This window comes from Danio rerio, chromosome 8 (assembly GCF_049306965.1).
Source record: "Danio rerio strain Tuebingen ecotype United States chromosome 8, GRCz12tu, whole genome shotgun sequence".
NCBI lineage: Eukaryota > Metazoa > Chordata > Actinopteri > Cypriniformes > Danionidae > Danio > Danio rerio.
Genome location: NC_133183.1, coordinates 33,274,755 through 33,297,914, shown reverse-complemented (window position 1 = coordinate 33,297,914; position 23,160 = coordinate 33,274,755). Strand labels below are relative to the sequence as shown.

Here is a 23,160-nt window from a genome sequence, read left to right as displayed (position 1 = left end):
TCAATAGCATTATTGTAGCTGTAAATCCAGCTGCTCATTTCCCCCAGAGTGGATCGCTTATTGCTCTGTACCCTGGCTTGTGTACATCCTACAACTGTAAAACGATGGACAGAGTTGTAATTTGGTGAACCATCAAACTGGAACAACTGCATTGCTTCCTAATGCGGTAAAACCTTTCTTTTTTTAGGTTTTCCCAGTCTGTCATAACCGAAATAGTGGAAAACACTGCTGACAGCTGACAGGTTATTGTTTTGTTTCTTGTTATCTGCTTTCTTCCTGGTTTCTATTGTGTCTGTGTACTGACGTTTGACTCAGTGTCTGTCTTTGACTCAGGATTTCTTTCTTCTATCTCTTTGCCTTTTGTTATTCTATAAAAGACAGCCTCATCATTATTCTGTGTTTTGAATATACACAATCTGGAGAAACAGAGAGCGAGCAATAGATAGTAAGATGAAACTGTTCTCTCAAATATGAAAATTTACTATTTACTCTTTCCTTCCAGTGGTTCCAAAACTTTATGACTTTATTTTTTCTACTAAACCCAAAGATGTTTTGAGGATAGCTGGGAAGCTGAAACCATTGACTTTCAGAAAAACGAATGGAAGCAAACTGATGGTGGATTTTGTCATGGATGTCTGCTAGAAACACATATCTTTTCTTATGTATTTATGATTATTAATAAAGTTGAATGTTAAAGAGCTTAGATTATATGATTATATGATATAGTGTCATCTTACTTCATGGAGACTTCTTGAGTGGACCTGGACTGTTGAAGAATTGGAAATATCCGTTTATATTGTTATTTGCTATGTGTTAATTATGTCTAAAGTAATATTTGCCATTTTAAGTGTTAAATCTTTTAATGTTAATTCCTTTGTATGTAAACCAGATGTAGATTCTACCAGGATGTAGATTATACCCTTTTTAAAACAGTTTTGATAAAGATGGCTAAGAGTACATTCAACCTTGGGTAGAAAACGGATTGTTCTTTGAGTGTGTGTGTTTGTTTTATTAGATTGTGGATCCTTTCACAGGTCTAGGGTCAGCTCTGAACAGCCTAGTCAGCCTATTAACCCATATATATATATATATATATATATATATATATATATATATATATATATATATATATATATATATATATATATATATATATATATATATATATATACATATATATATATATATATATATATATATATATATATATATATATATATATATTCACATTGCATCCTTAAAAAGTAACTAACACATTTAATTAATTAATTAATTTTTTTAAGTGACTACAGATTGTAATATATAACTTTTTTCCCAACACTGATTCTAAAACGCCTTAGCCAAAGTCTGTCTTCAAAGTGGTTCGGTATTATTACCTCCCAGAACTGTCTTGAGCAGCTATGATCCCAAAGAATGGTCTCGCCCCTCCAAAAGCCACTGTGTGTTCATTTGATTTAAACTGAGACACAAGTAATTTGTTGAATAAGAAAAAGGCTCAAACTGGCTTCTCTTAACGCAGAAAATCATTTTTTTTCTTTAAGACATTTGAGCCAGTTCAACAGGAAGTTCTCTTTGATTCTGAATAGTAATGGTGCTTTATTAACAAATGTTCAATATTGCAATTTGCATCTTCAGATGGAAACACAGTTACTGATGACACAGTTTTGAGTTTGGGGGAACTACCCCTTTAAAATGATGACACGTAGGGCTGGGATGATAAACAATATTTTATCAAATCACAATAAAATGTATGTTAATAACAATGATAAGCTCTGGACTTTTCTTACTCTAAGTAAAATTTTTGATCTAAGAGCCAAACACAGCAGAAATGTGGAACAATGGGAATCTAAAAGTTTGTTCATATTAGAGATGTACCGAATTTTTAGAACATTTATTGGCTGGAAATATTTTAAGCCATTTAAAGGACCCTTTATTTTTTGTGGCGTCAGTCATCGTTGGGATCCTCTTTTAAATCTGAAAGCATTAACAACTCATATAAAATATATATCGTTATCGATTAATATGGATTGTTGCCATATCACCCAGTCCTATACACTCAAGTGATATAAGAGGTTTAATTTTTGGTTTTAGAGCTTTTTTAGCTAAAATTATACTACTGTGATTATAAAATGCCTGTCAAAGATAGAGACCATTTACATAAAAAAAATACATGCAAAAATAAATGAATTCCACTGGTGATTTGTTGAAGTCTTATTAAGCAAATAGACTGCACTGTGAACACTGTTTATTACATTGTAATTGAAATTTTCCTAATGCGACCGAGGTGTATTGTTGTAGAATGTTATGTGCTGGGTTGCAAAATAAAGATGAGCTTTCATTAGTAAAACTCAATATTCTTAAAACACTAGAGACAGAAGGACCACATAAACCATAATGGAGAAAAGACAAAAGAACAAAGGAAAGAAAATGAGCGAACAAAATGGACAACAAGTGATCTTAATTAGCTCATAAATGACATGCACTACATTTATATTACATGTAATGAAGTATACGTTTTTTTTATAATCAACATAAATAAATAGGTACAAAAAGCTGTATTACAATACAAATAAATTATTTAAAATTCCATTTTAGGGTGAAACATTCCTTAATGTACACTGTCCATTTATTCTTTAAAACAATAATTAAACTACTGCAATGAATCCCATTATTTTGTTAATGTCTAGACACTTTTTATTTGCTCATTTTTTAAATCAATAAAAACATCTTGCTAAGGGTAAATCTCATTGGTTTGAAGGATGGTAGCTAAGTATAAAGATTTAAAATGACAATTCATGTAAATATGCTTTATAATATTTTTTGATACATAAACAGTCACACTGGATGACATTTTATAGTGTATTCTGTAAATCCCAAAAAATAAGTATGAGAGTCATCAGTTTTAATAAGAACAAAAAGTATAAACACATTGTAATGTACAATATAATTACAGCTGCATTAATGCCTGAAAACTTGTGTCACCGACTCGGTCCCAGTCATTCCCCTCGCTGGCCAGAAAAACCTGTTGATTATTGCACCCATCAGATGGGATATTGAGCACGAAATAACGCAGGCTTCAGAGCAAAACCCTACTCCGCAGGCATGTCCCGAGAACAAGACTTATGTGCCTCCCCTGCTCCGTGAACAATTGATCGCTGAAGTTCACAATCACCCCAGCTCTGGTCATCCAGGTAGCACTGCTACAACGCAACTGATCCAGTCTCGTTACTGGTGGACATCCATGAATAAAGATGTAATTGATTTCCTCAACAAATGTTCCCCCTGTCAAATGGCTAAACACTCCCGTCACCGTCCAGCTGGTTTACTACAGCCCTTAGAGATTAGCCGTCGGCCATGGTCTCACATGGTCATCGCCATAGACTTTATAACAGATTTGCCCCAGTCACAGGGAAAGACCACTATTCTCACGGTCGTGGACCGTTTCTCCAAAGCCTGTCGACTCATTGCCATACCCAAGTTACCCACAGCCCTAGAAACCGCAGAGCTCCTCTGTGAGTAAGTCTTTCGCTATTATGGTCTTCCCGAAGACATTGTCTCAGACCGAGGTCCACAATTCACATCTCGACTATGGTCCGCCTTTTTCCAGAACCTCCAAATTAACATCAGTTTGACTTCTGGCTATCACCCTCAGTCTAACGGACAGACAGAACGCCTTAATCAGGAGATCGGTTGCTTTCTTCGCACTTACTGTCACTCCAACCAATCTGACTGGAACAAGTTTCTTATGTGGGCGGAGTATGCGCAGAACTCCTTGAGAAAGGCAGCTACAGGTCTGACCCCTTTCCAATGTGTATTAGGGTTCCAACCTCCACTGTTTCCCTGGTCCGGTGAGACCACAGACCTTCCAGCAGTCGATACTTGTTCAAAAGGAGTGAGGAAGTCTGGAACGCAGCTCACACTCACTTGTCACATGCCGTCCGAAGATTCAAGGAACAAGCCGACCGTCACCGTCGTCCTGGTCCCACGTATTCCCCAGGACAGTGGGTATGGCTATCCGCACGAGACCTTCGCTTGAAACTTCCCTGTAAGAAGCTCAGTCCCAGGTACGTGGGTCCGTTCCAAATTGAACGTCAGATATCACCTGTTTCCTTTCGACTGACACTCCCTAACCATTATCGCATTTCTCCTACTTTCCATGTTTCCCTGCTCAAGCCTGCTGTTGGTCCAGCCGAGGCGGAGAGGGAGGTGGCAGCCGGTGAACAGGGTCCCCCGCCTCTCATGATCGACGGAGAGGAAGCCTATCAGATCCACGAGATCCTGAGATCCAGACGCCGGGGTGGTCAACTCCAATACCTCATCGACTGGGAGGGGTACGGTCCGGAGGAAAGATCATGGATCAACCGTAAGGACATTCTTTACTCAACACTACTGGATGAGTTCCACTTACAGCACCTGGATATGCCGGCCCCTCGCCCCCGTGGAAGACCCCGGCGTTGAGACTCTTCTTACTTCAGGAGCCGTTCGTTGGGGGGGTGGGGGTGGGGGGGGGGGGTTTGCTCTGTCACCGACTCGGTCCCAGTCATTCCCCTCGCTGGCCAGCAGAGGCCACCATCCCCGGACTTCTAAGCATTACATCATCCACTTACACTGATCTAGCACACCTGAACTGAATCTAGCTAACGACCCACGTACCCTTTATAAGCCAGCTCCAAACGCTCAGTCAGTGCGAAGTCTTGTTTAGCCCCGGCCAGCATTTCTGAGCGTTATTCCTGCCTGATTCCTCGTGTATTACTCCAGCCTGTTCCTGACTCTGCTTCGCCTTCTGCCTGCCCACGACCCGCGCCTGATATACGGACTCTGATGCTTGCTGCCTGTCCACGACCCACGCCTGATACACGGACTCTGATACTTGCAGCCTGCCCTCGATCTATGCCTGGTAAAACACTCTGTGTCTGTTCATCGCCAGTCTTTATCCATCATAGACTGTTGCTGTTGTGTGTTTGCACGTTAGCGCATATTGTGTGTGTGAATGAGAGCTTGATTATTAAATACTGCATAATGGATCCCTCCGTGTCAGTCTCCTCGTTACAACTTGATTTGGTCTTTGACCCATATATATTCAATAAATGTGAGTAAAATGCACCTTTTTACCCCTTTTCAAGATTTAAAATAAATCTTTTGTGTTTGCAGAATGTGTCTGTAAAATTTCAGCCCAAAACACCCATCAGATTATTTATTAAGTCTTTTAGAACATTGGATATATCTGCACAATGTAGCTGTTTTTGTGGCCTGTGCCTTTAATGCTAGTTCTCCCCGCCCACCGTTCCCACATGTCTGTCAAAGTGTGCCTCAATCTCATCTCTGCCCTGGCTGCATCAGATAAACAGCACAGTGACAGACATGAAGGAAGCAGATCTCACCAAGAACTTTCCCAGTGATTATTTGATGTATTAGTTGTAAAGCTGCAATGATGAGTCACACACACACACACAGGGAAAAAAAGGCCAGCGCGTCCATAGAGGCGACCTAGGCGGACGCCTAGGGCGGCAGAATAGAGAGGGCGGCGTCCCAGACACTACCCTCACAACCCACGCCCTATATCCGCGTAGGGCGGCCGAATAGAGAGGGCGGCGTCCCCGACACTACCCTCACCACCCCGCCCTATATCCGCGTAGGGAAACAGAATAGAGAGGGCATCATCCGTGACACTACCCTCACCACCCGCGCCCTCAGTTATATCCGCGTCTAGTGAGGTATAATACCCCGTGCTTTCACTTTAGAGTTGAGGGCGGTGCGACCGTCCTTTGCCTAGAGCAGCAGTTCAGTTTGCTCCGGCCCTGATTACATTTAATGATGACTGATGATGACAAAGCGCTGAACAGATCTTTTAATTCCAGTTGCTGTGCATGTCATGTCTTGTTAATATGATTATACGCGTTACATGTTAATACGAGGCTGTCAATCAATTCGGTAGGTGAGGAAACCACACTCCTACATCAGGTTGCAGTGGGCCTGAAAATGGGAGATCAGGAAATTAAAGAAAAAGACTTATTGTCTTTAAATCACTCCAGTATGACCTACACACGGTTGTGTAGCTGTCCTAACAGCTTACAAAAGATGATTTTCATCATAGATGCCCTTTAAAAATGATTTTTGCTTTCAGTTAAAAGTTATCAATTGAATGTGTATATATTTGTTTTATTTTAGTTTTCCCTGATGCTGTCCTGCATTTATGCACAACTGCACAACATCCACAGTGCGATGGGTTTTATATTCTGCAAAAAGGCTGTTTTTTGAAAGATGGTTCAATTAAAAACAACATCTGAGACGACAACAGACCTGCAGCCTGTAAATATTGATTTGTCTGGATTTACACAATGGCCACAAGTAAGATCACAGACTCTGCTTATCAGTTCTGCTAGGAAACCAAGCCTTTCTAACAAGGTGCCAGGTTAATACAACGAGCTGATCACTGCAGTTCCAAGAATTTGCTGGATTAGTGGCATTAAACACACGCGCACACACACACACACACACACACACACACACACACACACACACACACACACACACATTTCCACAAAATTTAATGATGTTATAAAGGAAAGTGGTACTATAAAGCTAAATTATTTTAAACTGATGTAATTAAATAGTTTTAATTTGAATTATCCCATGAATTAAACTTCAGAAATGACATCTGTTTTCTTCAGAATTAATTCCTTCTCTCATTAAAATCAACACTGCTATTATTTGAAACACCATCTTTCAATGCGTTGGCCAATTACTCAGCAAAAACAGAAGGCAAGACATTACATGTGTTTGTTTTCTTTCTATTACACTACTGGATTTGCAACTCATTTAATTGGAATGCATAAACATTACTATTAATAATAACAGTGGTTCAAAAGTTTACATGTGTGCTGCTAATGTATGTGTGTGCATTTGGTTTGTGTGAGTATATTTTATATGGGTGTGTGTGAATATGGATGAATTGATGTTCCATATGACCTGGTTAATATTTATGAACCAGATCAATGTCCCACATAATGTGTGCATCTGCTAATAAATTTATGTATCAACCTTAACGGAAGTGCAAAAGTGCTGTCCCTGCAGGCAAAAAGGCACATTTACGCACTCACTTCCTCACATGGTTTGGTTAATTGACATATTTTCGCAAGCTTGAGAGAGCATAATGAAATGCAAAAAAACACTCTTTCGCCTTTTTCTGTTTTCTTCCATGTTCCCATCCTTGTAAATCATGAATTCAGTATCTCTGGGGAGAGAAGTAATGGCACATTATCAGTGTATATCATCAGAGTACAGCCATGGATAAGGAAGACTGGAAGACTGGTGTGTTATTTTAGTGCTTTTCCTGCATAAAGAATGTCCTGCTGTCATTTCGTAGGCTTCACGCACATCACACAAGTGTAAGTTTCAATGTTGAAGCAGAAATTGATTGTTTCATAGAAGCTACAATTCTGTTAGATCCATGTTTGTTCTCATATTAAAGTGGATCAGTTTCTCTCCGTCATGGTAAATATTCCGCAGTGTGGGTGCAAACTTAGAATGACTGGAGGAACGTACCAAAGCAAATTTTATTTGACTGCTTGCACAGATTCCACATTAGAGAAGTCTTGTGTCCAAACTGACCTTTAGTCATGGCTGAAGCAGAATTCTTCACTGACATTTAAAGATTGTGGACTTTCATGCATCATATCAGGCTGTCTGCCACATGTGTTCACATCACTGTTTTAAATGTACATTCCCTATTGAAGTAATCTTTGTTTAGGTTAGGGGGGCATGAAAGACAGAGGCCAGTGGGCAGATTAGGCCAGAATGCCAGGGTTAAACCCCTACTCTTTTTCAAAGGACATCCTGGATTTTTTAACGACTACGGAGAGTCAGGACCTCGGTTTAACGTCGCATCCGAAAGACGTTTAGCAGTGAGCAGTATAGAGTCCCCATCACTATACTGGGGTGTTAGGACCCACACAGACCGCACTTTGGGCGCCCCCCCTGCTGGCCTTACTAACACCACTTCCGGCAGCAAACTAGCTTTCCCATGTGGTCTCTCATCCAGGTACTGATCAGGCTCAGCCCTGTTTAACTACAGTGAGTAACCAGTCTTGGGCTGCAGAGTGATATGGCGATGAAGTGGCTTTTGATGTTGTAAATTCATCTCTACAGTTTAGCAAAGTGACTTTTATAGACATTTTAGTATATAATATAATGTATAAGAAATAATAGAGAGAAACAAGTCTGCAAAAAAAAAAAAAAATCAAAATGTACTAGTACTTTATTACAAGGTATTTGTACCATAACATTAACACAAACTCAGACCAAAATATCACCAAAATAAACTATTAAAAATGTTAATAAAAGTCAGTTTTTCAAACTTTTTAAGGTTAAAAGTTGTTGGAAGAAAGATCAGTGTCCCATAATGCATTTTAAGAGTATAAATAAATGGGAAAATTATCACAAAATATGAACAACTGCTAATTTATGATTTTTTTTACAGTGCGTTGTAAACACTCACCCTAATCTGATACAAAAGACAAAGGCAAACAAATTCATTTTTACAGAGTCTTTGGTACAGAAAAGCTTCTTTGCTTACAATTGAACCACTGAATGTTTTAAACAATGTCTTTTGTTTTCTTTTCTGAACTTTCACCATCTCAGAACCAGTGCTGTCTATGAAGGATAAGAGAGCTCATGGATTTTATCTGAAATATCTTAATTTGTGTTCAGATGAAGAACAAAAGCTATAGGGAATTGAAACAACATAAGGATGAATAATTAATTACAGAATTTTCCTTTTCTGGGGAAACTTTAAGTCCTATTATGTATACACTTAAAAATTTTGGTTATGGTGAGGCATTTTTTCCTGCTGTTATTCTTCTGTAACTTAGGCTGATGTGTCATTTCTTTGACAGTAAATGTTAATGCTGAAGAATAACACATTGTGACTTGTAATGCAGATATTTATTTATTTTTAAATAAGTCAGGTTTGTAGTTTTTACATCTGCACTGTATGAATTAATCCATATTGAGAGACATTTGGTGAGTTCACAGATCATCTTAGCACTGTGCAGTATCTACTCGTGACTGCCTTTATGTAACATGCAATATGGGACTGTCATTAATTCAGACTAGACTACTGGAGCAGATTAAACCTGCCAGTGGATGAAGAGAGAGAGAGAGAGGAGTGAGAGAGATATATATTAAATATTTATATTTTTATTTATTAAATTTATATGACATTGTTATAAAATAAATTATTATTATTATTATTATTATTATTATTATTATTATTATTATTTTATTATTACTGGTTTATCCTAAAATGTTATATATTTTTTAATGTATTAAGTTTATTTTAATACATTACATATACAGTTGAAGTCAGAATTATTATTGTTTTCTCTTTTTTAAATATTTCCCAAATTTGACAGAGCAAGGAAATGTTCACAGTATGTCTGATAATATTTTTCTTCTGTAGAAAGACTTATTTGTTGTATTTTGGCTAGAATAAAAGCAGTTTTTCATTTTTTAAAGCCCATTTTAAGGTCAAAATTATTAGTCTCTTTAAGCTATATTTTTTTCAGTAGACTGCAAAACAAACCATCGTTATACAATAACTTGCCTAATTACCCTAACCTGCCTAGTGAATGTAATTAACCTAGTTAAGCCTTTAAATTTCACTTTAAGCTGCAAAGAAGTGTCTTAAAAATATCTAGTAGAATATTTACTGTCCTCATGGCAAAGATAAAATAAATTAGTTATTAAAAAATAAGTTATTATAACTATTTTGTAAAAATAAACAAGGGGGCTAATAATTCTGACTTCAACTGTATACTAAAAGATGATTTTGTCTCATCATAGCTATATTTGAGAAGCTGTATAAAACTTTTAAAGCTGTACAAATAAACACTATTAGAGTGATGCCCTCATTAATGTTTTTTAATAATAGATATAGATTTGCATCCACAATCTATTTTAAGGTTAAAATATATCACTTCTATTTTAAATCACATTGTAAAAACATCCGCAAATTAGCCGTTTATTTATGCTTTTGTAGAGCAAACAAATATTATTCCTAATTTCCCCATGAGCAAAGGAAACGGTTTTAAAAATATTGCAGAAAAGAGCTTTCTTACACATGCCAAGGCGAAATAAGATCAATACTTTTGTTTTGTTTTTTATTTTTGTTTGTTGTAAAGATGTTTACTAATAGTACACATTTAAATAAACTGCTTTTATGAACAATTAATTGTTGACAAGTAAAAATATAAATTTCTCCTTTTGAAAACAAGAAAATAAACAATGGTTGTATGTATGTACATGTATAGTACGTATGCACAACTCTGTAGTACATACTGTAAGTAACTCTGTAGATTGTGAACAATTGATTGTGAACAACTCCAAAAGGAAAAAGGTAGAGTTAACATAACTATACTAGGTACAAACAACGACAGAAAATTTAAAGTGACAGACAGCATATCAGCAATACGGGACTAATCAGTTTAACTTCATAGTTATTATCAGGTTCTCTTCATACTGTAGTTATAAAACTCTGATTTACAATTGATCCATTTTGCATACTTCTTGTAAAATCAAGTTAAAAAACCTGAAAGTTTCAAAGTCCGGTCAACATTGGGTATCAGTTCATGCTTAAAGTCCCACACTCTTTTATCTACCAACAATTGCTCTTTTGTAAGATTTGCACCATTCTGAAAGGGTTCTCTCACATGTATCATCCTAGACACATCAAAAGCTACAAAGCAATAATATCCGGAATATTTCAAAGAGGAATGTACTGAGGTCTGCTCCACCTTTCTTGGATTTATGATCATCTTTGCGGGATTGTAAACGTTCTTTGGTTCTGGTGCTCTGTAGATATGCTCCATGATGTTTACTCCAGGAATATTATTCCATTCTTTTCGCTTGAACTTCCTGCTCTCCTCAAACTGTGTTGTGGGGAATAAATGGCTTTTAACATGGAATACACTTGCACCAGGGTGAGTAGACTGGAGGTACTCCATAAGGGCCTGTAAATTATTGTGTTTGTACGGCATGATGATCTCATCAATGTCATTCAGTAGAACATATTTGGATTGATACATGTGCCTGTAGATGCACTCGTTGAGTGTTACTAACTGACCATAATAATGGAGATCACCCTTATGTTCCTGAAAATTCCAGCCTGAGGATGGATTCAGAAACTTATTGATAGGCCAAGAAACAATCTCCAATATCCCTTCTGATTCATAATATTTCAGAAGCTTCTCTAGGTCTTTTCCACAGCTGGTTTTATACACTGTAATCCCGAATAAGTTGACAAAACTCAAAAAATTTGAGGTAATCAGTTACGTCAAATTTTTTAAGTTATGAAATTATCTATTTTAAGTAACCAGAAACATTAAGTTTTGAGTTTGTTGTACTCATGCAAGACACTTCACTCAACTTAAAATACCCAAGTTACTCAGCTTATACGTTTTAATTGCAATTAACTTAATTGTTTTAATTTTTCCAAACTTTAAATACTTAGTCACCCAGCTCATACATTTTAATACCAATTAACTTAATTGCTTTAATTTCTTTCAACTTTAAATACTTAAATCACCCAGCTCATACATTTTGATAGCATTTAAAATTAACTTCTCCATCGTCAGTTTCACAAATAAAATTAGCCATTATTTTAATCTTTAAACCCCATAAATCTGTCAAAATAAATCTGTAATTTAAAACACACAGACAATACCATTTTAGACATTTATTGTTAAAGAAAAAATGTCCAACAGTACTTTCAAATTTGTCTCCTATGCAATTACAAATGTCTTAAAACGATAAAAACTATTAGACATAAAGAGATTGAAAATGAACACTATTCTGAAATTGATAAAAATTACCCACAATGCAAATATGATATCAGACATAAGAGCCTCAAGAAAAAACAACTATAAGTTTAATAAAATTTAATAATACATTAATAAGTGTAAAACTTACTCTTAAGGCATTCGTTAAAAAAAATAATAAGTGCACATTCTGTGAAGTGACTCGTTTAGTGTAAACTACACAGAAACTGTATATATATATATCTCGTTGAAGTCAGAATTATTCGCCCCCATTTATTTTTTCCCCCAATTTCTGTTTAACGGAGAGCAGATTATATATATATATATATATTGTAGCGAGGCAGAGGGAAAACAGCGACACAGTTGGATAAGTTTACAGACAAGTCCCCGGAGGGTGCTTTATTTACAACGTGAATGGGGTGTAAACGGTGCTCTTCTTCAAGGTGAGGTGCTCTGGTGCTCCGGGAAGTAAGTGAAGGACAGTGAGTAGTCGGATGTGGGATTGTCACGAGCTGGAGTCTGCTGTGGAGAGACAGAGAGACAAGCGTTAGCGCATGGAGTCATTGGGTGAATGAAGCTCATCTTCTCCTTGCGTGGGCTTGGTTTATATGCCTCTCCACTTGATGACGTCCAGCTATGAACGATCCTGTGTTGATGATGGTCCAGCTGGGTTGAATTAGCGACCAGGGCGACGTGGCATGTGTGCGCTCGTTACAATATATATATATATATATATTCAGTCTTGGTTGAACTATGATTCTGTCATTTACTTATTCCAAACCTGTTTGAGTTTCTTTCTTCTGTTGAACACTTAAAAGGTTATTTTTGACCAAAAAAAAAAAAAAAGCTGAGACCTGTAACCACCGATTTCCACAGTATTTGTTTTCCTATTAGAAAGTCAGTGGTTACAGGTTGTCAGCTTTACTTAACTTTTGTGTTCAACAGAAGCAAGAAATTCAAGCAGGTTTGGGACAAGTGAAGAGTTAGTAAATGACAGAATTTTACATTTGGACAAACTATCCCTATATATAATAAAATGCATATTTACCAATTAAAGGTAAATAAATGTTTTGAAGTTACTACCCCAGAGAGTTAAAAGTTAAAAAAAAAAAAAAAAAAAGCTCTACATTAACTCATTCTTTAAGGTTTCCATGCTACGAGACTTTTTATTTTCCATCATCCATGCCAAGCAAAACTTTTTGCACAAGTTCAAAGTCCTTTACTATATATTATGTGAAGAGCATACATTAATCCATACAAGACAAGAAAGGTCTGGAAGTGTGCTGTGGGTGGTGTCCAATTCATTCTTCAGGACAACAGAGACCCTCAGTGAATGCAGGGCCAATAAAGCTTCTTCAGTCAGCAGGATTATCAATCTAAAAATATAATTCAAGGATATTAATGTAAGGACAGTATCAAAATGACTGAGCCAATATTATATGATTCATCAACTATTCTTGATTACAAATATGTTTTTAAGTAAAAGTTTTCAAAACTTTCATCTTTTCATTAAACATGCCTAATTGTGAAAAGAATGAATGAAGTCTTACCATGGTGTTCCTAAAGAATCTTAAGTCACGCTCACGCAGCAAGACCAAAAGACCTCTGATAACAGTAGTCCGTCATGAACTGACATCATTCAGTTCCTGGAAATCAAGAATCAATTTTTTAAAAATTAAAAAAATAATAATAATTCAAATTATATTTTAATGTATACTTTAACACGTGACCCCAAACATACCTGCTCATCATAAACCTTTAAAAGATTAGCCAGGGTATCTGCTGTCTTGCCAGTTTTGGATGCTGTTTGCCTTAAAATTGTCATCAAATGAAATAGGTGGTGGTCCAGTTTTGCAAAGAATTTGTGGGGAAAATTCTCATTTGTAACATGTTGGTACTCTGCAAACAGCAAAAAGAAACAAGAGAGAATTTCATAAAACAAACCCACACCACAAAATATACAATTCTAGAAAAAATGTATTAATATTATTATTATGTTTCATTTACTTATCTATTTTTTACCTCAGATGAAAATCAGGTGTTGATCAGATGTTGAAAGCAGGATCTTCATGTTGTAAATTGAACTCAAGGTCTAGCTGAAGTTTCACTTTCCTTGCTGCAAAAGTATCATTGATAAATACACTGTAATATTTATTTTATCTGGATATGCCAGGCATAGTAGTACAAAATAAATATTTTACCCACCTTTCACATGCCTCCATTTAAGAACCTATCTGTAGTCAGCAACACCTGACCTTCAATTCTGTATGTACACAAAGTCACAGTGTCATTTAGCTGAGAGTGGAAGTAGTACAATTGCCTGATGTCTAACGTTAACCTCCAAAACGGTTAGCAATAGAGCTGATTATCATGTTAGTTGCTTTAATTCGATGAACACAGATTTAATTTAAACAGTATTGAAATTTCTAAAACTGAATAGGACGACAAAGAAATTTAAGGCCTGATTTTAAAAGCTAGAAATAACAAAACTTACCTTACTGTCTAATGATGTAAAAATATATAGACTAAAATATTTATATTTTTAAGATATAAATATATTTTAAGCTACAAAATTTGCACATCAGAAAACTGTCTTGTTTACCACTTCTTGAATATTTTGTTTTGTTACTATTTTATTTAATAACATAATTTTGTATTAATGTGTTATAGATATGCATACTTTGTTTTTTAGGCTGTTTATATTCTCTCCAGAGTAGACATTTTAAAAAATAGATTGAAAAAAAAAAAACTTTTATCATACCTTTAAAATACATTTGACCTAAATGACATTTAAACTCATTTAACTGATCGCATTAATCAGGTAATCATTGATATGCAGAGATGTCGTCTTAAACGCGAGGAAATATTAAGTGTTGATCAGTGCTGGTGATTGAGGTAAAGTTAGTTTTATATTTACACATTCAGACTTTCTCCTTAATAATGTAATTTCAGAAAGGTAATTTTTGCATATTCTTAATGGTGAAATCATATTAGCAGCCAATGACTTTCAAAGTACAACATTGTTCAGTCAAAAAAAATAGTGCATTTAGTGTAATGTTGTTTTCATGTCATACTTGCATGTGATTTCAGAACGAATAGACAAAGTACCATGGTAAACAATTTATGGAGCGAGTCACAAGTTGTTACTAAATGAATGTATGAATATAAAACCAACTTTACCTCAATGTGGTAGTGTAAAATGAAGCTCTGCTCTGTACCTGCTCAGGGGAGGAGCGCAGCTTAAATGTTCTCCGTCAGGCTATCCTCATACATGGATCAGCAAGCAACAAGCTGCGTGTGACAGAGTTAAGTTTTGAGACTACGTTTTTGCGCGTCATCAGAAAATACCGTTAAGTGTTTAGGCGGAGATCATTTGAGTTATGATTAACGTTACGTTTCTTGCGCCTTTCGTTTCCGAAGTGCCTACAGATCGCGAAGATAATACCACATTCACACACTGGATGGAGTTCAGCGCAGCGCCATGACATGCGGTTGTGAGAGCGCACGTCTCCATGACAACTTCAGCACAGGCTGAGAAAAGGCATACTCGCGCCAAGATTGAAATTTTTTTGAAAAATGTAATCTGCCGATTTTAAATATTTTTTGTCTTTATCACACTCTGTTAAAATTCAGAGTTAACACATTACAACTAACGCTAACATTGCACTGATTCTAACTTTTTAAACAGTAATGTTAACGTTAGTTAGCAACAAGTGAGGCTAAACATGTTTTCTGTAATGTACGACATGTAAACGCACCCTGATTAACTCTACATTACATTGAACTGTTACTGTGATTATATTAATTAAAACATACATTTAATATTTCTTGGATTTGTAAAAATTTTACTTACTGTAGTGTGAAGCGAGGCCGATCCGCCATCTTGAAAAAAACGAATGAAGCATGAGCACGTACGTGAACCTGGATGACGTCAGACGCAAAATCACTAGGCTGACAGAATTTGAGTTAATGAAACTTTAAAGAGACATTTTGTATAGATTAAACCCAGCAGAATTGTTCACCTTACTTAAAAGATTAAATTTTTTCAAACTCAAAAATAAGAAAAAGTTCTAAATACTCATCAAGGTTAATTAAGATAAACGAATTTTAATGATTTAAGTTAATAGAACTCAACTCAATTAATTAGTTACAGCATTAGGGTTTACAGTGTATAAGACCACATGCTGTACGCCCAAAAGCTTGTACATCTCCATAGTTTGAGCAAACTGCAGTACATTGTTGTAGTTTCCAAAAAGGCTGGAGAAGCAAACAGTGAAGTTAAACTTGAAAGTGTTTTTGACCTCCTTATTATTAATCGGCAGATACTTCAGCTTGAGGTTGGATGTGTTTTCTTGAGTTGTGATGGTGACACGACTTGCATATTGCATATTGTTGCCTTTACAAATCACATCTGCGACGTGAAACGGGAAGCCAAAATGATCTGTGTGTACTTGGACTTCAGTCGCAACAGTTTTGCAGTCATGTTCAGTGCTACAGTAAACACAGTAAAGTGGCTGAAGACTGTTTCTCTTGATTATGCTGATGACTCGAATGGCCCCACCCAGTCTGTGGTCAATAAACGCAGACACCATGAAATGCTCTGAATCTTCGATGGGTGTAATTGATGATAGACTTTTTTTGGCAACTTTATATAAAGGAGGCATGTATGGGTGAAGAGGTTTAATGCCAGTGTATGCCAAAAGCAGTGTGAAAAAAATAACAATGGTGCTTGATAGAGCAACACTCATTTTCAGTGTGCTTTTATCCATCTTCCCCTTTTGTTCCTGTAGATTGAAGCAAAGATGAATGTCAGAAAATCTGTGATCTGCATCATATGAATGTTCATATAGCCTATACATCTTGTAAAACTGCCTGATCGACTGACCCTCCCTCCTTCTTCCCTAAACCCAACCAATAGTGTTTTCAAAAGCACATGCTGCGTTAACGCAAAACTCTTATCGCGCAATTTTAAAAAATATCGCCATTAATCTATTCTCAAAGTTGGGTTGGGAGCTGGGTCTATTCCACGCAAGCTATGATCACTTTCACTTTGATAGTTTAGTGCAGATGGATACCTGACAGATGAGCCGTCTGACAAAAAAATGCCCTTCTGAATCAAATCAGCAAGATGCCCTTCTGGATGTTTCACTTGCTTCGAAGACACTACTGACTACTCTTATATGGACATCTGTAATCTAGTTATTTGCCTTAATAGACAATAATATAATTAAGGTGTTTACGTGAAGTGCTTTCATGTAAGAGTATCCTGTTGTTTTGGGTGACTTTACCCGCAGTTCGGCAGTTTCACTTTAACTCATGAACATTTTATTCATACCCTGTGAACTGGGGTATTACACGAAAATAAGTAGTATTTTTGTTGAGTATTGTTGTTTGTGAAAACCCAATATACTTCATCTATGGCTTGCATCGCTGCAAAAAAAAAAAAAAAAAACAGCTGCATTTTATGAGTATAAGCTATTTTTGAACCTCAATTGATGGTATTTATGCTTGCATTCAAACTCTATGGAGAGAATTCAACTAAAAACTCATTAAGTGAAATGGAAGATTTTTAAAACCAAAATGTTTTTTAAAGCAATATAAATTCCCAATACATCATTGTTTTGATTAAATATCTCCCTTACAAACATGTGGTATAGGTTAATTTGGTTAACAAAATTGGCTGTAGTATATGAGTGTATGTGTAAATGAGAGAGTGTATGGCTATTGTTTCAGCTGGGATGTGGCTAAACCACATAAAACATACACTACCAGTCAAAAGTTTGCGGTCAGTTTTTTATGCTTTTATTTTTTTTTAAAGAAAATTATTCTGTTCATCAAGACAGCATTTATTAAATGTTAAAAAAAATGTATGTTGTTAAATATTTATTACATCTGCTGCGTAAAATTTATGCTGTATAAGTTGGCAGTTCAATCCGCTGTGACAAACTCAGATAATAAAGGAAGTAAGCCAAAAAGAAAATGATGAATGAATAATAATATTAAGTAATATTAGAGTGATTTCTGAAGGATCATATCTAGAATGTAAAGAAGGAAACAATACCTGTGGTAACAGTCTAACAGGAACTGGACAACACGATAGCAGCAGTCATAAATCAGTCATAAATCTCCATATAATTGATAATAATATTAATTAATATTGAAGTGATTTCTGAAGGATCATGTGACTCTTAAGACTGGAGTAATGAAGCTGAAAATTCATCTTTAAAATCACTGGAATAAATTATTCAATTAAATTATAAACTAAACTGTTATTTTATAGTACAATAACATTTCGCTATTTTACCATTTTTTCTGTATTTTTGATAATAAATGCAACCTTGGTGAGCAGGAGAAGCTTATTTTAAAACATTTAAAAATCCTACTGACCCCAAAGTTTTGACTGCTAGTGTATGTCAGATTAATTGTCAATTAATTCCAATGTGGTTAAATCAGGAACTAAGCAAATGATAGTGGATGAGAGTGAGTGAATGAGTGATTCAAACTCATTGACTCAAGATGTTTGATCTTGAAGTGAACTTTAGCCTGAATGGTGATTAGACTGCTGTATTGATCTCAAAAATGAACAGTCATCTCTTTTCTTTGAGATGTCTGACATGGGCTGCTTCATTGTGCTTACAGTTAATACTTATACAGCCAAAACACATTGTCAGAACCTTTTGTACAAAAAAAAAAAAAAAGAAATGTCCAAATGTCTTCTTGAAACCTTTAGGTTTCCGTGACAAACATTAACCGTTGGTCATACTTACTTGAAAGGCACATAAAAAGAATTTTATGATCACGTAATACTATTATTACTATTATAACACAATATTTTGGTGCACAAGTTTCATAAGCTGTGACTTCTGACATTTTAGTTTTAGCTAGTAAGTTCTAAATGGCCAAATTGTGGCCAAATTAGACAGCTAGTCTATATATATATTAAACCCAGATTAAGAATACATAATAATAAGTGTGATTAGGATTAGGCAAGGTTTTTTTCACCATTATGAAAATGGGTTAAACTTTTTGGTAAATTATTTTTTAGTATACCATCACAAAATCTAACAAACACATCATTGAAATGTGATCAAGGTTAGACTGTTAGAATGATCACAACTGAACAGTTACAAGTCCCTAAAAATTCATATCTGTTCATATGAGCTTCTGGCGCTTTAGCAAATATTTAGAAACTCTTAACTTGTAAGAAGAATGCTACATAAAAACGGTCAAATAAGATGAAAAAGAGATACAGTACCTTTTGTCACAACGACACCATTGCTTAACAGGAAATATCCACATGTATGATTCTATCTAGACTGTTAAGAAGGAAACATTACCTGTGGTAACAGGAACTGGACAAAATGTACACCTTGATAGCAGCAGTCATAAATCTCCATATATCTTAGGAACAGCCCTCTTAGCTTGATTATTAGCTCACAGTGTATACAAGGTGGTCATAGCACTCACTGTGTCACTTGTAGTGATTGATGCCATTGCAAAAGCAAAATAAGTTTTTGTTGTTGTGGTCTTTATGTATCTGTTATCGTCTGTCTTGGCACAGAAACGTTGACCTCGTGAGATATTAAAAAGGATGTTTTCTAAAGAAATAAAAAAGTGAGATGTTATATGTAAATCATTTACAGTATAAAGACAAGCTGTTTAAACTTAACAAAAACAACATATTAAAAAATCAGGTTATAAAAAAACAGAATGACCCAACTCAATCCTTTCATGGACAGATTTATGTGCATTTTAAGATGTGAATAGCAAATAAACATATGAAGTATGCAACTCAGGCTCATTCTGATTACGTACCCTTATAAAAATTTCTGCAAAGAGCAAAATACGTCTCAAAAGGTACGTTTTTTGTAATTTTTGTTTTCGCAAATTTACCAGAGGGTGCTCTGTATGCTTTTTCAGATCACAAATTTCTTGCGAGTGCCATTTGCGCCTGCTGTTCTCACGTAAATCCACCAGAGGCTGCTGTCAACTGACTATTTGACTGACTGATCAACCGACCAATACCCCCTCCTTCTCATCATAGCTATATTTGAGAAGCTGTATAAAACTTGTAAAGCTGTACAAATAAACACTATTAGAGTGATGTCCTCATTAATGTTTTTTTAATAATAGATATAGATTTGCATCCACGTTCTATTTTAAGGTTGAAATATATCACATCTATTTTAAATTACACTGTAAAAACATCTGCAAATTAGCCGTTTATGTATGCTTTTGTAGAGCAAACAAATATTATTCCTTATTTCCCAATAAGCAAAGGGGAAAAATATTGCTTTCTTACACATGCCAAGGCGAAATAAGATCAATACTTTTGTTTTGTTTTTTATTTTTGTTTGTTGTAAAGATGTTTACTAATAGTACACATTTAAATAAACTGCTTTTATGAACAATTAATTGTTGACAAGTAAAAATATAAATGTCTCCTTTTGAAAACAAGAAAATAAACAATGGTTGTATGTATGTACATGTATAGTACGTATGCACAACTCTGTAGTACATACTGTAAGTAACTCTGTAGATTGTGAACAATTGATTGTGAACAACTCCAGAAGGAAAAGGGTAGAGTTAGCATAACTATACTAGGTACAAACAATGACAGAAAATTTAATGGGACAGACAGCATATCAGCAATACCAGCCTGATCTCACGAGAAAACGTAAGTATTTTACGTTTTGCCAGTTTAATGGCTAATTCGTACGAATTCGTACGAGTTCAGTCGTACGAAATGGTACGAGTTTAAAAAGGAGGCGTGGCACCTGACCCCACCCCTAACCCCAACCGTCATTGGGGGATAAGCAAATCGTACTAAATTGTACGAATTAGATCGTACGAATTCATACGAATTAGCCACTAAATGAAAAAGTTACGAATTGCCGTGAGATTGTGTTGGCAATACGGGACTAATCAGTTTAACTTTACTTTGGTTCTCTTCATAGTTATAAAACTCTGATTTACAATTGATCAATTTTGCATACTTCTTGTAAAATCATGTTAAAAAACCTGAAAGTTTCAAAGTCCGGTCAACATTGGGTATCAGTTCATGCTTAAAGTCCCAGACTCTTTTATCTACCAACAATTGCTCTTTTGTAAGATTTGCACCATTCTGAAAGGGTTCTCTCACATGTATCATCCTAGACACATCAAAAGCTACAAAGCAATAATATCCAGAATGTTTCAAAGAGGAATGTACTGAGGTCTGCTCCACCTTTCTTGGATTTATGATCATCTTTGCGGGATTGTAAACGTTCTTTGGTTCTGGTGCTCTGTAGATATGCTCCATGATGTTTACTCCAGGAATATTATTCCATTCTTTTCGCTTGAACTTCCCGCTCTCCTCAAACTGTGTTGTGGGGAATAAATGGCTTTTAACATGGAATACACTTGCACCAGGGTGAGTAGACTGGAGGTACTCCATAAGGGCCTGTAAATTAGTGTGTTTGTACGGCATGATGATCTCATCAATGTCATTCAGTAGAACATATTTGGATTGATACATGTGCCTGTAGATGCACTCGTTGAGTGTTACTAACTGACCATAATAATGGAGATCACCCTTATGTTCCTGAAAATTCCAGCCGGAGGATGGATTCAGAAACTTATTGATAGGCCAAGAAACAATCTCCAATATCCCTTCTGATTCATAATATTTCAGAAGCTTCTCTAGGTCTTTTCCACAGCTGGTTTTATATAAGACCACATGCTGTACGCCCAAAAGCTTGTACATCTCCATAGTTTAAGCAAACTGCAGTACATTGTTGTAGTTGTTGTAATTATATTATTCCCCAAACCAATATTGCTTTTAAAAGAACCTATCGACCCACCCCTTCCCTAAACCCAGCCAATAGTGTTTTTAAAAACACCTATTGACCCACCCCTTCCCTAAACCCAATCACAGTTTTTTGAAAAGTAATTCAGAAAATGAAAAGCCCTCACCCGATTTTTACCACATTTTACAGATTTTACCACATTCTCACCCTGTTATTTACTTGTTATTTTATTTTTTGGCTTCTGTTTTGTCTTACCCGGTTTCTAGAACCGTTCTTCACCACAGTGGGAAAGCCGTCCACATATAGGTAAGCAGTCAGCTGGTAAGCGAGAAAAGGAATGTCATCATACCGTGACGTAGCGTTCATTTTTTATTATTTTTTTTTTTATTAGAATATGCAAAAACCATACAAATACAAGAAAACATCAACAAATAACAAATACAAAGCAACGAAACAAAAACAAAACAAAAACAACAACAATATAGTCATGTACTGGTATGTGCTTGAGTGTGTGCGTGTGAGTGTGTGTATGCATGTAAAGGTAACTTGGTGGACAGTTCAGAGTACATACATAAGGGACAATAACAGTCAATAAATGAAGCAAGTGTCACAGATATAGATAAGACATATAGAAAGAAACCAGTCAGAGGTAGGGAGTAACAGCAATGCTTATTAATGTATGATAGTAAAAATGAGAGTAAAAAAAGAAAGAAAGGACAACAGTTATAAATGACAACAATAATAATAAATCCCAAGTGCTACACCAACTACTACTACAGAAAGTTACTTATATTACAACTACTACTGCTTCTACTACAGCCACAACCACGACTACTACTACTACAATGTCTACTAATACTGATACTACTACCACTACTGATACTACTATAGCGTTTGCTACAACTAATACAACAACGTCTACTGCTACTACTACTACTACTACTACCACCACCACAATCACTTCTACTACATCTACATCAACAACATCTACTACTGATATTGCTACACCAACAACGACTACTACTACTGTAACAACCACACCATTATTACTTCTGCTACTACTATACAAATGACATCTACTACTACATGAACTACTACTTCAATAATCTCCGTAACAATTACTCAATAACAATTGATACTATTACAATGTCTACTACTTCAACTACTACTACTAACACAACTACTACAACTACTACAACTACTACCGTTACAACTACAACAACTGCAACCTTACTAATGATAATGGTATAAATACTTGTAATAATGATAATGGAAAGATAACCGGACAAGTCAGAACAGTAATAATAATAATGATTACAAAAAATAAAAGTAATACCATTTATGATAAAGGTGTCGAGGAGAGGGGAGGATGGGAAATCAGGGAGAGGACAAGTAATAATAATAATAAATAATAATAATAATAATAAATAATAATAATAGTAGTAAGTAGTAAGTAGAAGGGGAAAGAGAATAAAAAAGAGAAAATAAACTAATAAAAATAAACAAAAATTTATAAAATAATAAAAATAAAAAAAATAAAAAATAAATAAAATCAA

At 35.5% G+C, this 23,160-nt stretch overlaps 1 protein-coding gene, 1 long non-coding RNA gene and 1 pseudogene across 9 annotated transcripts; all 3 read right to left on the bottom strand.

Moving 5' to 3' along the window:
- Positions 1–9,405: 9,405 nt before the first annotated feature.
- LOC100331417 (uncharacterized) lies at positions 9,406–11,324 on the bottom strand (the record flags this gene model as incomplete). The annotated part of the gene is made up of 1 exon (XM_021478559.3): positions 9,406–11,324. A coding segment is annotated over one exon (750 nt), but the record flags the coding sequence as incomplete, so codon positions are not given.
- Positions 11,325–11,721: 397 nt separating this feature from the next.
- LOC137487321 (uncharacterized) lies at positions 11,722–19,176 on the bottom strand. 8 transcript variants are annotated; one of them, XR_012384438.1, is made up of 8 exons: positions 15,670–15,714; positions 15,035–15,107; positions 14,022–14,079; positions 13,839–13,932; positions 13,558–13,715; positions 13,367–13,462; positions 13,075–13,192; positions 11,722–12,338 (listed from the first exon to the last, which is right to left on the bottom strand). It is a non-coding gene; the product is annotated as an uncharacterized lncRNA (long non-coding RNA). The 8 variants fall into 8 exon arrangements; XR_012384440.1 differs by having other exon boundaries at positions 12,185–12,338; positions 13,063–13,192; XR_011016638.2 differs by lacking the exons at positions 11,722–12,338; positions 15,035–15,107 and adding exons at positions 16,118–16,600; positions 19,072–19,176 and having other exon boundaries at positions 12,953–13,192; positions 15,670–15,737.
- Positions 19,177–20,781: 1,605 nt separating this feature from the next.
- On the bottom strand, positions 20,782–21,606 carry LOC100536206 (uncharacterized; annotated as a pseudogene).
- Positions 21,607–23,160: the final 1,554 nt, after the last annotated feature.